Below are 15,221 nucleotides of genomic sequence, written 5' to 3' on the forward strand. Positions count from 1 at the left end.
TGATCAGCCAATTAACTAAAAGCAACAGGTCTGAAGGGTTCATAGAGGCTGCGCATGCGCAGACCATCAGGATGGCGGGCGGCCACGGTTCCTAATAACAGGAGAAGAGGCACTCACAGTCCGGTGAGTGACAGTCGGATTTAGAGCGCAACAGGGTTTACAAATGTACGCGGAAAATCCTGGTGCAAAACTTGTGCTCTTACATCTGTATCTTGAACCGCTCACATATCTAGATAGGTCAGATTCAAAACGCTGCAGCATTTCTGTGTCGGGCGCACAAACGCTCTGCGATAGTGCAGAGAGCGGCTAGACAGTGTTAGTGGTAAATGTGAGCGTCACATTATCTTATATCTACACAGTGGGGTCTATTTATGACAAGTGAACAGCTCTTTCCTCCGGAGAACGGACATTGTACAATGTATGAAGGGGTTAACGCTGGAGAAGTCAGAGATTTCATCTGTATTAAACTATTTTTCTTGGTTCACCGCAGTTCTCATAGAACTTTATGGGGATTGCGATGATAGTAATTTTGCTGCAAACTAACTCGGGATGGCGTTAACTTATCTGTCTCTACGGGATCCACTGAAAGCCGGAATGACTTTGCGCTAAGCTGCCGGTGGAGACTACAAGCCCTTCACGTAGCAGGTACGTATTTTAGATTAGGAGCCAGTATGTTGTTGTTGGTTTAATCACTATTTTAGACTCCATTTATTATAATCCACTGGGTGATTACATTTAATGCACCATAGTACAGCCCTATATAGTTGTTACATGAAGTTATATTTCTGTATCCTCCTACTCGTGTTGTGTGTAACCTTAGTGTTGTAGAGAGAACCCATCACATAATTGTGGGGAATAAGACCTAAATCATAACTGCAGTGTAAATATGTTATATCAGACCATGCAAGTGGTTGTACAATTGGGGGCGTGTCAGTGCATCATTGGGGGCGTGTCAGTGCATCATTGGGGGCGTGTCAGTGCATCATTGGGGGCGTGTCAGTGCATCATTGGGGGTGTGTCTAGCAGGTGAAAAGCACCAGGACACCCTCTTAAAAAAAAATGCATAACTCACACATGCCCCCCTCTCCAGCACCTTTAGTGACACATGCCCCCTCTCCAGCACCTTTAGTCACAAATGCCCCCTCTCCAGCACACTTTCTTCTTACCTTATTCTCCACTGCACAGCATGGGAAGATATCCAGCAGCCCACCGAGTACCATGTGGCCACTGCAGTCACATGACCTGGCGTCTGAAGATACCTGAGCTGAAGGGGATTTAGCCACTACTGATCCCCCCTGCACCCAATAAAAATAAAAATAAAAAATACTTTTAAAATAAAAATATGTTTTTTCAAAGATAGGTCTCCAGTGAGGACTCGGGCCACCAAGCAGGCCCGGCCAATTTGTAGCCGCCCCCTCCCCTCTCGGCTATATATATAAAATTAGGTCTCATTATATGAGGCTAATATCATATTAACAGTAAGGGACCAGCAAAAAAAAACATTATGCCGCACAGTAGTGCCCCAGTTCACATCACACTTCATAATCGTGTCCCCAATACCTTTTATGCCACAGTAATGCCCCCAATTCTTTTCATACTTCAAAGTGCCTCCAAATATTTTTGGGATACAGAAAAATGCCCCCAATGACTGTTATGGCCTCAGAATTGCATAAATAAATTATTTTAGGCCACTAATAAATGAATAAACAATGATATAATTGTGTACTTACCTCTTCCAGGCGTGATCCAGTCCGCAATGGTGCTTGGGAGGAACTGCGCAGCCGACACTGAACTGCTGCACAAGCGCAGCAGATCAGCTCTCCTCCGGCTGTCATTTAGGACGGTTAACGGTGTGCCAGACCCCTGTACTAAAGTGTAAAAGGTGAAGTCAGAATGTTTGTTGTGTGTATTCAGGTACTCTGCACATCCCGTTGTTAGAAGATAGCAGTGTCACCTGTAGCAGCTTCAAAGGCCCCTGCAGTGAGCTATAATCCTGACACAAGTTAGTTTTGGACACTTGAATAGACTTTGTGGGGCCGGTCACAGCTGGACATCCTTGCAGACCAAGGCAGAATTTTGAAGGTCTATACAGATATATAGAAATACAAGTTAACCCGTGCATGATACTCATGCATTCTAGTCAAATCAAGCTACTTAAGGTGTTAAAAAGGTTCTTGTCATCTTCATCACCACACACACACGCCGCTAGGCTTTTATATATTAGATAATGCTAACAATTTAGTAGGTCAGTGTAGTATATAACTCCGCCCAGCAGGTGGCGCTGCAGCTTGAGCACTCTGTCACCCGGTAGTTTTTTACACACACACACACACACACTAACACACGCCGCTAGGCTTTTATATATTAGATGAGCTTCAAATGAAAATGTCTTCATAGTTCATATTTTGGGAAATCTGGGTGTAACTCCATACTGAGGAGCAGATATCACACCAGGGTTGCAAATGACAGGTACTGGCGGTATCCGGGAACAGCTATAATCACATGTCTGTAGGAGAGGTATGTCACATTGTCATAACTCCATCATGTTTGGCATTTAAATGTGTGGCAGATTATGACCGGTTTATTGAAGGGAGAGTTATGTCTCTGGGATATAACTGTGAAGAATTACCCAAAGGTCAAAAGTTTTGGAATATTTGTGAGCAAACTATAGTGACACCCAGAGGACATCCCTGCCCCCTATTAGCATTAACACTGTCCCTGTGAAGAACGTCCCATTTCATTTTGCTTAAAAAACCTGTGTTGGGAAGGGGCAAATTGTCAGTCTTTTGGGAAAATCAATTCACATTGATAGCTGTCCATCTTCCTAGCCAATTTCCCATGGCACATATTATACAACTCATGTAAGTGATACTCTGAATGTAACCCATTTTATTTTAAATGGCTTTGCTTGTGTCTGTTATGTCAATTGTTTATTAATTATTTTTTTTATATCTGAATGCCCTGTACCTTTGTATATTAAATCTATAATTTAATATGTTGTGTCCCTGATAATCTAACAAATCCATTAGCCTGTTAAGAAGAATATAGCTTGACCTAGTTAACCCTTAGAATGCCAGTGTGTGATTTGTTGATACATTTGATTAGCAAGCTGTGTGTGCTTGTATTTACATCTGTGTAACAGTCTGGAGGTGTGAAGAGTTAACCCTTTGTTCGCTGGTGTGGGTCTTGTTCGTCTGTGAGCAGCTAGAAGCCTTGTGGGCCAGTGTGGGACAGAATATTGGGGTCCTATTGTCTGTATTCAATAGGTGGTGGCAAACCTGAAGTGTCTGGGGTGTGAGAGCGCTGTTTGGGGTGATTCAGTAGGTCTATAACCTGTGTGATAAGTGAGAGAGACTGCGGGCTGGAATCATGTGTGACCTCATACAGCGAACACCCCAAAGTCACGGAGCTGGGAGCGTGTTCCTGACACTTAGCTGCATCTCATACAATCTGGTCTGAGACAAATATATAAGAGGATTGTCATGAGATACATTGGGGAACTCTCCCCCACAATACGCCCCTCGTGTTAACCATCTTGTTTACACGTTTCCTATGCTGGCTGCATTCGTGCAGAATAATAAGATTATAATCACTGAAGTTAGCGGAGGTGATAACCAAGAAATATATAACAATCCCGATCCCTCCCCGACATCTACCACCCTACTCTGGAGCATCTAAACGTCCAAAAACGTAAAACACTACAGGTGGGATTGATTCAGAAGAAATAAGGATTCCACATCCTAAGATCACCGTAAGCACCGCACCCGCTTCCATATCTGTGATGGAGAATCATTCCCCAGGTGCTGCCAGGAGAAGGGGGGCACTCACTACACCCGCTGATAGAATTTGTTATTTTGTATCCACATTGTGACAAAGGCCCTTTCCCCGGTGAAGCCGTTGATAGACCAGACACAACGATGATCTTAGTAGGATTAGTAGAAGAGTTTCAGGTGCGTTACCCTCAGGAAGACCAACCAACCGAACCTTGTTACACCAGAGCCTCTTCTCATGACCCGTTATTTAAAGCATCTTCGGTATCGGTTACGGAAATATCTTCCAAAACGGCTAAAGTCATTTTCTTTCACATTATCTCGTTAATTTTATGTTTAATATATAAGATAGACGTCCGGTGTTGCAGATGATGACATACAGACATTATAACATATTGTACTGTGATAGAATGACAATGATCTTATAAGTAAACCCATTTGCTTAGCTGTCAGCTCCCTCCTGACACCCAGACGGATCCTGGTCATTTTCCGATATCTCCAATAATGATCCGATTTTAACCAGATCAATCTCAGACATTGTAAATGTAAATATTTGCCATTATTATTTCATCTATATATAATATAATATCCCCTACCTCTCACACTGTACAGACCTTATGAAATATTTTTTATATCCTTTTGCACAATCGAATCTGTTTTATACTATAGTTATATCGCAGTTTCCCCCCATACAACAGATAATATTCAGCGTTATCAGACAATGTCATTGTCATCAGCAGCTCTGTAAACACCGACAATGGCAAAGATCACTTGGGTAAAAACATCTTCAGGTCCGTATAAGAACCAGTCAGTATAGTCACCACCTTCTGTGTGACGGACTTGCAGCCACATAGGTAACAGATGCTTTATAGAAACTGCTGATTTGTTGACTCACACAGGAGTCAGAACAAGGGACACATTCTGCTTTATGACTGTATCAGTGCAAATTCTAATCTATCTCTACCATTGATACGGTCATTAGATAACTGACACCTAACCGTCTTCTTTCTGCCCCTAACAGGTGACAATACAGCGGTGCACGCTGGAATTTCAGTGAAAACAGGGGTGAGAGGTACTCGGGATGGAAACAGGGCGAAGTTACAGGTAGAGTGTACCCCCCCCCCCCTCTGAATGGGGGCGTTAACAGCAGCACAGAGTGTTTCATGAGCAATTCAACACCCCCCCTCTCACTGCCTCATCCAGAAGTCAGACAACATTATCTAATACTACAGGAACTCTGACCACAGACACATTGAGCCACAAATAAAAGTACGAGAGAGAAAAACAGTTGCAGGAAATCTTTTGTGCATCATTTTCCTTAAACATATCTCAGTTTCAGGCCGGAGGTGAAGAGTTATTAAATTATAAACCTTGTAAAAAAAAAATAAACAATCAGAAGTTGGCGAATGTACTAAAGGACTCATCATTACAAGGTTTGAAACAATATATCCTTACATAACAATGCTTAATATTAAAGTATTTCCTCTGCTTAGAAAGGTGAATTGCAATAGATTTACATTTTAAAACCCCCCAAAAAATTATCCCTTGATATTCACAATGGAGCGAGAGCAAATCTTACTCTCTGGTGTATATTTACTAAACTGCGGGTTTGAAAAAGTGGAGATGTTGCCTATAGCAACCAATCAGATTCTAGTTATCATTTGTTTAGTACATTCTACAAAATGACAGCTAGAATCTGATTGGTTGCTATAGGCAACATCTCCACTTTTTCCATCCCGCAGTTTAGTAAATATACCCCGGTGACGTAAATATGCTATAAATCTATTATTCACACTTCAATATAATCTGTGGACCATGGATCAGACACCGGTAAGAAGTAATACAAGTCACCAAGTCACAAAACATTATATAATGACCATAGGTGACCATTGGTCTTCAGATTCCTTTAGAATTTAATGGTCTCAGGAATTCTCTCCTAATCTTCTCGAGATTCGTCTTATAAACATCAGTTACACAATAAAACTTGCTATAATGAATGGTTTGTTTATAGATGAAATCTTTATATGTTACACAATGATTCATCAGAACTACAGAACCACCCCCAGTCTGCCGGCTATAATACTGTAATTAGTTTGAACGTTTCAGGGTGTAAGATCCGATAGGGTCATTATCTTCTAATATAAAATTCAAAATGAAAACCTCATCACCAGATGTTACACATTTTTCTGTAATTTATTTATCACGTCTAATTGGAATATATTCCATAAATCCGACACTCGGAACAATCCAGCTTCTATTCCAGTAAGTATTTACTCTCACAGCCTAAAGTCAAGTCATTTAGGCGGTGAGGAACAGAGCCGGGGGCAACACGTATGATGCCGATATAGATCACCATAGAGAGAATATTGTACAGGACACTGACATCACATGTAACTGTATTCATTTATATTTGTCATTATGACGATTCCATACTTGTCTCTGCTTATTATATTCTTGAAAGTCCTGTCTGTACTGATTGTCAGCTCTGCGGAATCTGTGCCGTCCTATAAATAACCGATGACAATGGAGTGAACCTATTTGTCAGAGAAACAGTCTCATTGGACCAGTTAGTCCTCAGGGATCACCAAAACCAAGGAGCAGGTCTCACCTCCCATTCCCTGAGGATATCGCACAGATACTCTGTTGGCACCAGATCCAAGTACAGAACACGTAGGTGTCACATTGAAAGAAACCAGACAAAAGTCAGAAGCTACCACCACCCAGACAGACGGGTAACCCGGGTACAGAGCAGTCCTGGCAGAGGACAGACGGGATACTCAGCCCAGGAGAAGGACAACACTATAGATATTAGGAGGTATAGACTGATCAATATAAAGGAGACGGTCGATCTTCTGCTTTAAACAAAGAGAAGGAAAACGAGGACGCGTCTGCTAGGTCGCTGCCGTCTGCTAGATCCATGAACACAATTCTTCTAATCCTCGGATTACTCTAGAAGTCTCCATTAAATAAATTCCAGGTCATATGGATTTCAAAACAGTCTTCTTTGTATGGATGAGATACTGAAGGTTTAACAAATTACACCCGTGTCATCTACAGAGCAGCTCAGCCGAGAGGTCTGAACTTCGCAGCCACAGTGACGTCTACTTATCTGTTGGGGTCAGACTGTCTTTTCTGTCTCCAAAGACTTGACGCCCACTCCGCTGGGTTCTTGCCAGTTCCACCCGTATGACCTGCCCCCCTAGATTTAACCCCTCCAGGCTGGACACTACCGCCTCAGCTTGGCACGGATCAGCGTAGTCCAGGAAAGCTCGATACTGGGCTCCCTGCCAGGTGAGATGTAGAGGGGTAGCCCCTCTCTCCCTTAATACGCCCTTAAATTCGCTAACTCGTGTAGCCGGTGGGATGTTGCCGACATAAACGGTGGTCACATCTTTCTGGTCTGTACTGCCGGGTTTGGATTTTATATTCTGAGCAGATCTATGTGCGGCAGCGGTCGACCCCCCAGTCTGTCTCGTTGGGGCGTCACATTCATTCTTTAGGGTCACATCTTTCCCATCTCTTCGCTCTCTGTCCTGAAGTTTCTTTAAAATCGGTATCTTGTCCATCACGTCCCGACTGATCTAAGAGGGGGGGGGGGATAAATAAACCATATCAGACACCAAAACTAATCCTCAGAAACCACCAACCGCCCCATTATCACATAAAACCACGTCTGAAGGATCAATAATCTCATACTAAACCCTGCATGGCAAACTTACCTTGGACCATATAATCCCCCGTGGTTTTGGCCGCGTGCAGCCGGTTTTTATAACCCGTGTGGGGGTCAGGATATAATCCACGGTGAGGTCATAGTCCTCTAACAGCTCCTCCGGGATATTAAGCACCTGAAAACATACAGAACAGAATGATTTATGGTCTGAAATAACCCAGAGCGAGGTCAGATCTACGTGGCCTCTGCTGAACGGCCAGTTACTTCTGCTGGTAATAACCACGACACTGACCGAGTCTCCTACAATAGAAGTCTGCATCGTACAGTCCTCCCGTAATGGTCATTCCATCAGAGAGTTTGTAAAACATAGATGGAGACCCCCACGATCTGCCAGTGTGTCGGCCATCATGGGCTGAATACATTATGATTGACCAGGTCTACCCAACACGTCACTTGTGTGACGCAGACAATCTACATAGCTAATACTAAACATGATCTGTGATTGGGTAACTGTAGATATGACATAACCAAACAACATCATAATGTAGCGTTAAGCAGAGCTCCCTGTCTGCAGGAGAATCCGGCAGACTGGTCTGATGTTAAGTTTGAGCTAAGATGGGGAGATTTAAAAACCCAGGATATGGTATTTCAGACTTATTCACTAGAGATAAACAGTGGATCTCTCCGACCGATGTTACACGGTCTAATAACAATGCTGCTGAATGTAAGTAAGATTATGCACCCCTTACCTGACAGTCATGTACTACAGTCACCACAACGGTTTCATCCGTTACTGCGCCCATGGCCACCATCATCGCATATTCCATGTCGGCAAAACCTTCACCTTTCCCGATCCTCCAGCCTGCCGGATACAGAGGTGATCACAACACAGTAAGACAGATTCTGACATAATATTACTACAGTTTAAATGCTGCCATATTTCGTTACCTTTTTCCGATACAGCCACAGAACCCACAACCACAAGATCCACTCGCACTGCGGCATCCAAACCCAGAGGCACGCTGAAATCCTTCACCCCCTGCAAACACGAGGGAGACGTCAGTGGGGAACGTGCGGAGATCTCACAACACCACACAGTCAGGATCACATAATAATATATTGTAAAACAACCTCAATAGACAAGAATCAATACAGACAGCCAGATATTAGGCACAAAACACCAGCGTAGCAAAAGAGCTGCAATTTATCGACCCCTCTGATTATTTATGTAGAAAGTCCTTGTAGGAGCAAATGAATAAAAGAGAGATCCAGCTACAGTCAGTTAGCGAGTTGTCCACTAGGTGGCAGCAGAGGTCTGTGCTATACTTTGCTCAGTACAATAAGTTTTCTCACCTGTGATGTGGAACAGATTCGCAGAACCTCTTTACCAGCCCCCGGAGGGGGCGTGATCCTGTTGAAGAGTCCAGTTCGGAGGCGAGGTGTTGGCACCAGCAAAGTTTTACGAGCCTGTGTGTGATAAGCAGAGCAAAAAATCCCAATCAAGTGGTCTAATTAATGACCAGACTTAATGAACTGGGGACATAGGGGAAAAATACTATATGTTATAGGAAGTGTTATTATCCGCATACTCTTGGACCAGCGAGGAACTCGTCTAGTTTAGAAGATGCAACAATGACTGACGTTCAGTGGGGTAATATTGTTTGGCTCCTTCCTACTTCAAACTCTATTTTGTGTTACCTTCTTTGCAGGTGTTAAGCTCTCAGATTCAAACACTAGCTGCTCCAATCACACGCAGGCAGCTTGGTGAGGGCAGGATTAGGTGCCTGCAGTGGCTGATGGGAGATGTAGTTTGTGCTGCAATATCTTATATGTACTGTAACAATTCACTATATACCACTTAGATTGTATTCACAAACCAGGAGCTCTTAATCTAGGTGTATAGACTTGTTTTAATACCATAGCTTCTTTGTATAACAAATTATTAGATCTTTAAACACTTGGAAACATTTATATAAATGGTACTTTCTGAGGACCTCAGTATTCAGAAGTAAAAAAAAGTACAAGAAATTCTTATAGCCTAAAAGACACGGTATTAAAAGTAGCTTCTTATTCTGCACCCTCTACACAAAGCATTCTGGGTAATGTCTTATAACGCTAGACGGTGGCTACGTGCATAGAGCAGACCAGCGGGAACCTCTTGGTCCGGACAGAGCTGGAAACAGACTCATTGTACCTGCAGGGCCAACAGTCGGACTCCTTCCAGCGGCTTGTCAGGGTCCACCTTAACCTCACGCGTTCCGCCAAACACCTCCAGAGTGGTTATATTGTGACAGGCCTGGCGGGACGTCTAGACAGACAGAGGTAAAGACGGGTTACTTACATCCAGAGTGAGGAAACGCGCCTTCTTCTGAGGAGCATCAGGATTAATCTTAACGGTCTCCGCAGACTGGAATTCCTGCACAGTTGTTAATCGCTCACAGGCCCGGGCAGCTCCCTATACAGCGAAAGGACAGTTACTGGTACACGCGGAGAGGACGCCGTGAGATAACAAGGAGGGGGGGCATGCAGCGAATATAACCCCCACCAGAGCAGTGCAAATTGGTTTCTGCAGGACTCCAATTTGGTGATGTTGACAAAGTGACACGACGTGGGAATGGCCGTAGACAAAGGGGTCCGTACTGCCGACCCACTGAAGATGGGCCGCTCCTGTACGTATACAGAAGACACTAACAGACAGGATGGGGGTTATATCTGTAAAATAGACCCTTTTACTTTTAATGGTGGGTTCACAGAGAAGGAGCCCGGCAGCCCCATCCGAGGAGAACACCGGATCTCAGACCATTACACCCATCAGGACCCCGCCGGATCCACCCATCGTTGGTAAGTAAAACTTTGTATGTTAGGTCATCTAAATCTACATTAACCCTTAAACTAGAGCAACAGTGCCCCAAGTGGACACTCCTTGTACAACATGGTGAACTGTTACATCACCATTACCAGTAAACACTTTTTCACCTTCAAGTTCTTGTGAAAGCGAACAATACATTGTTTTATAAGGTCTATAAGACAATCATTAAAAAGCCCTGTAGCCGTGTTTAATTAGTATATGACGCTTTTCTCCATAAAGAAGACAGAGGTCTAATTAGGACCCAAGGAACATAAGGGACAAGGCTGGGCCAGCCACTCTCTAACTAAGAGAGGGGAGGGGGAGAGAGTTAGGGGAGGATAAAGGGAAGGGGTTAGGTAGATCAGGTGAGAAATAGAGTGGGGGGCTGGTTAGGACGGAGCCAATGGAAGAAAGGATGGAGGAGTAGTAAGAAAGGAGGGTATCAGCCGATGGGCCGTGCTGGTAACCACTTAGCTGCTAGGTTATCAGAGATGGGAATTACTGTCTGAACGTCCCCAGGATACAAGAAATAAGGTTTAAATTTGAATTAATCTACGACTTTCTTCAGCTTTTCTGTTGGCTGCACATGAAGTATATAATATAATCGGGAAAATACAAACGTATAACTGATATAACTGGGGGCTCAGTTCTGCAGTGATGAAGGTGATGACACTGGATGGACCCCGAGCGCACAGATACCTTGAAGTTAGGAATCCGGTGATGGACGGGTCGCGGGAAGTCAGCCAGGTTGTTATGTTCCATATAATCCCAAACCTTCTGCCGGATGTCCCATTTATTACACCCTGCAGAGAGAATGAGGCGCAGGTTATTGGATGTGAGGTAACAATGTCCAATACTAATACTGACACCAATCAATATAAATTGCGGAATTTATGTTACAAACACTTTCAGTCATAAAAAAAAAAAAACTGCATCAGCAGCAACGAGAGAGCGACGATCTCTGAACGGTCCTCACTGATACAAATAGTGCCAATGGGAACAGCAGCGGGCGCAGGGGGGAGGGTGCAGGCGGGAGGGCGCAGGGGGAGGGTGCAGGGAGGAAGACACAAACAAGAAGCAGGAAGACACAAGGGGGAAGGCGCAGGGGGAGGGCGCAGGGGGAAGGGCGCAGGGGGAAGGGCGCGGGAGGGAGGGAGCAGGGGGAAGGGCGCGGGAGGGAGGGAGCAGGGGGAAGGGCGCAGGAGGGAGGGAGCAGGGGGGAGGGAGCAGGGGGAAGGGCGCAGGAGGGAGGGCGCAGGGGGAAGGGCGCAGGAGGGAGGGCGCAGCAGGGAGGGCGCAGGAGGGAGGGCGCAGGGGGAAGGGCGCAGGAGGGAGGGAGCAGGGGGAAGGACGCAGGCAGGACCCATTGTTTAGCCTGAGTACAGAATACAGTTTGGGCCAGAATTATCCTAGAGATGTAGCCGCAGTCTGCGTCCTGTGTCTGATGCCCCCAAGCCCAACATTGCCCCTGCTGCCTTCTAAATATTCCTCCAATTAGGTACATCCCAGAGAACAACAGCTGGAAAGAATTGTATCTAATATGCAGAAAAAGGAATTGTACTATGCAATAAGCGAATATGTCAGTCAGGGGCATCCGAGCATAAAAATGTGACACACCAGCACTGAGTGTAAGTGCATGCTCCGGGTTACATAGTGACTCACCAGCACTGAGAGTGAGTGCATGCTCCGGGATACAAAGTGACTCACCAGCACTGAGTGTGAGTGCATGCTCCGAGATACACAGTGACTCACCAGCACGGAGTGTATGCTCCGGGATACACTGTGACTCACCAGTACTGAGTGTGAGTGCATGCTCGGGGGATACATAGTACAATATGACTCACCAGCACTGAGTGTGAGTGCATGCTCCATGCTCAGCTGATCCCTCTGCACTGTACCCGGGTCTGCACTGTGAACTACGGCAGCCGGCAGCGGACAAACTGCTGAGAACCGCGCAGCGATAAATCCTATAATTCCCTGTATAATAATATATTATATAACGTCTGGTGTGTGCAGCTCACCCATGTAATATATCTGCTCTCAGGGCCTGGATGGACATTGTGGATTGTCAGCTCCTGGGACCAGCGTATTAATATATAAAGTGATATTGTCCAGGGAGACTTTGCTGCATCCATCTATGTTCTGTACATCACACTACAACCCCCATTATATGTGTCACTGATGGGGACAGTAATACACGTGTGTGCATGTTATATTATACAGTCCACAGAGCAAGAAAATGTGCTGAGATGTGCAGGTAACATGCAGAAAATTTGGGACTTCTTTCTGTAGTTGAATACTGAGAAATAGGGACATTTCCAGAGATAAACCTGAGAATGACCCAGGAAAGGAGGGACAGTTGGTAACTAGGACAATGACTGAGAGACAACTTCCATCTCCACAGTTGTTTTACACATTTGTACGTCCTTCTGTATCCAGCTCTGCACGTTCTGAGAGATGGACCTTGTGGTATAAAGGGCCGGGGGGCATCTGGTCCCAGAGTGGGCGCCTTGGACTGGGTCACTGGGCTGAAAATTTTTCCCTTTAAAATGTTCCTAATAGGCTGCTGAGCCGAGTCTCGCCCCCTCCCCTGCTGAGCCGAGTCTCGCCCTCCCCTCCCCCTGCTGAGCCGAGTCTCGCCCTCCACTCCCCCTGCTGAGCCGAGTCTCACCCTCCCTTCCCCCTGCTGAGCCGAGTCTCGCCCCCCGCCCCTGCTGAGCCGAGTCTTACCCTATCCTCCCCTGCTGAGCCGAGTCTCACCCGCCCTTCCCCTTGCTGAGCCGAGTCTCGCCCCCGCCCCTGCTGAGCTGAGTCTCACCCTCCCCTCCCCCTGCTGAGCCGAGTCTCGCCCCCGCCCCTGCTTAGCCGAGTCTCACCCTCCCCTCCCCCTTCTGAGCCGAGTCTCGCCCCCTCCCCTGCTGAGCCGAGTCTTACCCTCCCCTCCTCTGCTGAGCCGAGTCTCACCCTCCCTTCCCCCTGCTGAGCCGAGTCTCGCCCCCGCCCCTGCTGAGCCGAGTCTTACCCTCCCCTCCCCTGCTAAGCCGAGTCTCACCCTCCCTTCCCCCTGCTGAGCCGAGTCTCGCCCCCGCCCCTGCTGAGCCGAGTCTCACCCTCCCCTCCCCCTGCTGAGCCGAGTCTCGCCCCCGCCCCTGCTTAGCCGAGTCTCACCCTCCCCTCCCCCTGCTGAGCCGAGTCTCGCCCTCCCACCCTGAGCAATAATTTGGCAGTCAGCCGACACTTTATCCCGATGAACACTATTGCATCCAATTCATGTCCGAATGGAAGCAACGCTTACTTTAAACACCATTTTTAACGCTGTTTTTACGTGCAAGTTGCGTTTGACCTTGAATCAGGCCCATTATATATTTGTTACTTTGTTTGTTTTTTCTTTAGTGCATTTAAAGAGCAACGATGTCACCGAGACATGTCAGAGGCGGCCATATTGTGCGCGGATCCAATATCCATGGCTGAGACATTCCACAAGTTATAATCTAATCATCCAAGCGGACGTTTATTTATTGTACCACTTACAATGTTCTTACTGTTTAGCACAAAAACAGCTCAGAGAAGTGACTCCAGAGATTGTACAGGAAAATCATTTATTTTATATTTTGTAAATGTTATTCCACGTTGGGTGTATAGCGGTAATACGCCCGTAATGGGGCGTCAGCTGCTCGGTGGACACTTTACAGAGCGTTCATATCGGATGTGACCTATCAATGTCGGCAGCAGGTAAAGGGGCGAAGTACACTGGACACCAGAAACTGATAACGTGTAAGAGTCCATCATATGTGTAACTAATTACAATGGGCAGCACAGTGGCTCAGTGGTTAGCACTTCTGCCTCACAGCACTGGGGTCATGAGTTCAATTCCCGACCATGGCCTTATCTGTGTGGAGTTTGTATGATCTCCCTGTGTTTGCGTGGGTTTCCTCCGGGTGCTCCGGTTTCCTCCCACACTCCAAAAACATACTGGTAGGTTAATTGGCTGCTATCAAAAATTTAACCTAGTCTCTCTCTATCTGTGTGTGTGTGTATGTTATGGGATTTAGACTGTAAGCTCCAATGGTGCAAGGACTGATGTGAGTGAGTTCTCTGTACAACGCTGCGGAATCAGTGGCGCTATATAAATAAATGGTGATGATGGATCATCCACATCCTGTCCAGCCTAACTCACAATGTGGGAATGTCCTGCAGCCCTCTGCTTTTCCCATTTATTTCCCTAATTATCGCTGATCATTAGAAGGTAGCGCTGTGGCTCCAACAATCCAAACCTCTGGAATATTTAATACCTGCGCTGTTAGCTACACCTGATATTGAGGGTTTGGATGTCTGTAGTTCTTTTAATAAATTTTGGGTTATAAATAATCATTTAGGTTCTCTTTGATCCCAAAGTATTGAAGCCTGAATTATTATACAGCAATAGTGCGGAGAGAGGGCTCCGGGATTAGCTTTGGGTACAGTTATATTCCAGGACAATAAGCTACAAAGCTCTGCCTGATGATATAAAGACACCACTGAAAAACACAGAAGAAAGCATGCAGGAAAAACAACTCTAATATATATAGCTAAAGTTGCATGAAGGCGCCAGTAAATCAAAGTCAGATGGAGGTGGACAACCCATTTAAGGTTTTGGGTTTAGTACATTTAAGGACTGCGTCTGAATAAAGTCAGGTTTGGTGTCTGTTCCTTCTTTCTGTGCATAAGATGGTCTGCAGAGTGTCTCACATGAGCAGAAGTGGAGCCTTTGGTAGTGTGAGGAGGCGGGGCTTATCACAGCACATATAAGCCCTGCCCCCACACTAATACCTGATCATTACTCTGATGTTACTCCCTGCAGCCAGCAGCCAGTGCAATACTCTGTGGGCGAGCGGTTAATAGGGATTTGCTGACATCAGGTTAGATATGGAACAGCGCAAGTTCATACTAAATC

The 15,221-nt window shown here is 45.7% G+C and overlaps 1 protein-coding gene across 5 annotated transcripts in view; it reads right to left on the bottom strand.

Moving 5' to 3' along the window:
• Nucleotides 1-5,944: 5,944 nt before the first annotated feature.
• The window catches only part of MTHFSD (methenyltetrahydrofolate synthetase domain containing), a 229,916-nt gene continuing 220,639 nt past the window's right edge, over nt 5,945-15,221 (bottom strand). The window contains exons 1-8 of one of the 5 annotated variants that reach the window (XM_075189347.1): nt 12,133-12,234; nt 10,988-11,091; nt 9,635-9,748; nt 8,794-8,907; nt 8,389-8,479; nt 8,190-8,302; nt 7,490-7,615; nt 5,945-7,351 (exon numbers count right to left, since the gene is read on the bottom strand). In XM_075189347.1, the coding sequence (XP_075045448.1) occupies nt 6,872-7,351; nt 7,490-7,615; nt 8,190-8,302; nt 8,389-8,479; nt 8,794-8,907; nt 9,635-9,748; nt 10,988-11,091; nt 12,133-12,160 (1,170 nt within the window). In that variant the 5' untranslated portion in view covers nt 12,161-12,234 and the 3' untranslated portion in view covers nt 5,945-6,871. Of the gene's footprint in view, nt 7,352-7,489; nt 7,616-8,189; nt 8,303-8,388; nt 8,480-8,793; nt 8,908-9,634; nt 9,749-9,781; nt 9,896-10,987; nt 11,092-11,995; nt 12,016-12,132; nt 12,236-15,221 lie in introns of those variants that run through there. The other 4 variants (XM_075189348.1, XM_075189350.1, XM_075189349.1 and 1 more) reach the window with 4 other exon arrangements.

The sequence above is a fragment of the Mixophyes fleayi genome, chromosome 10 (genome assembly GCF_038048845.1).
Source record: "Mixophyes fleayi isolate aMixFle1 chromosome 10, aMixFle1.hap1, whole genome shotgun sequence".
In the NCBI taxonomy this organism is placed as follows: domain Eukaryota; kingdom Metazoa; phylum Chordata; class Amphibia; order Anura; family Limnodynastidae; genus Mixophyes; species Mixophyes fleayi.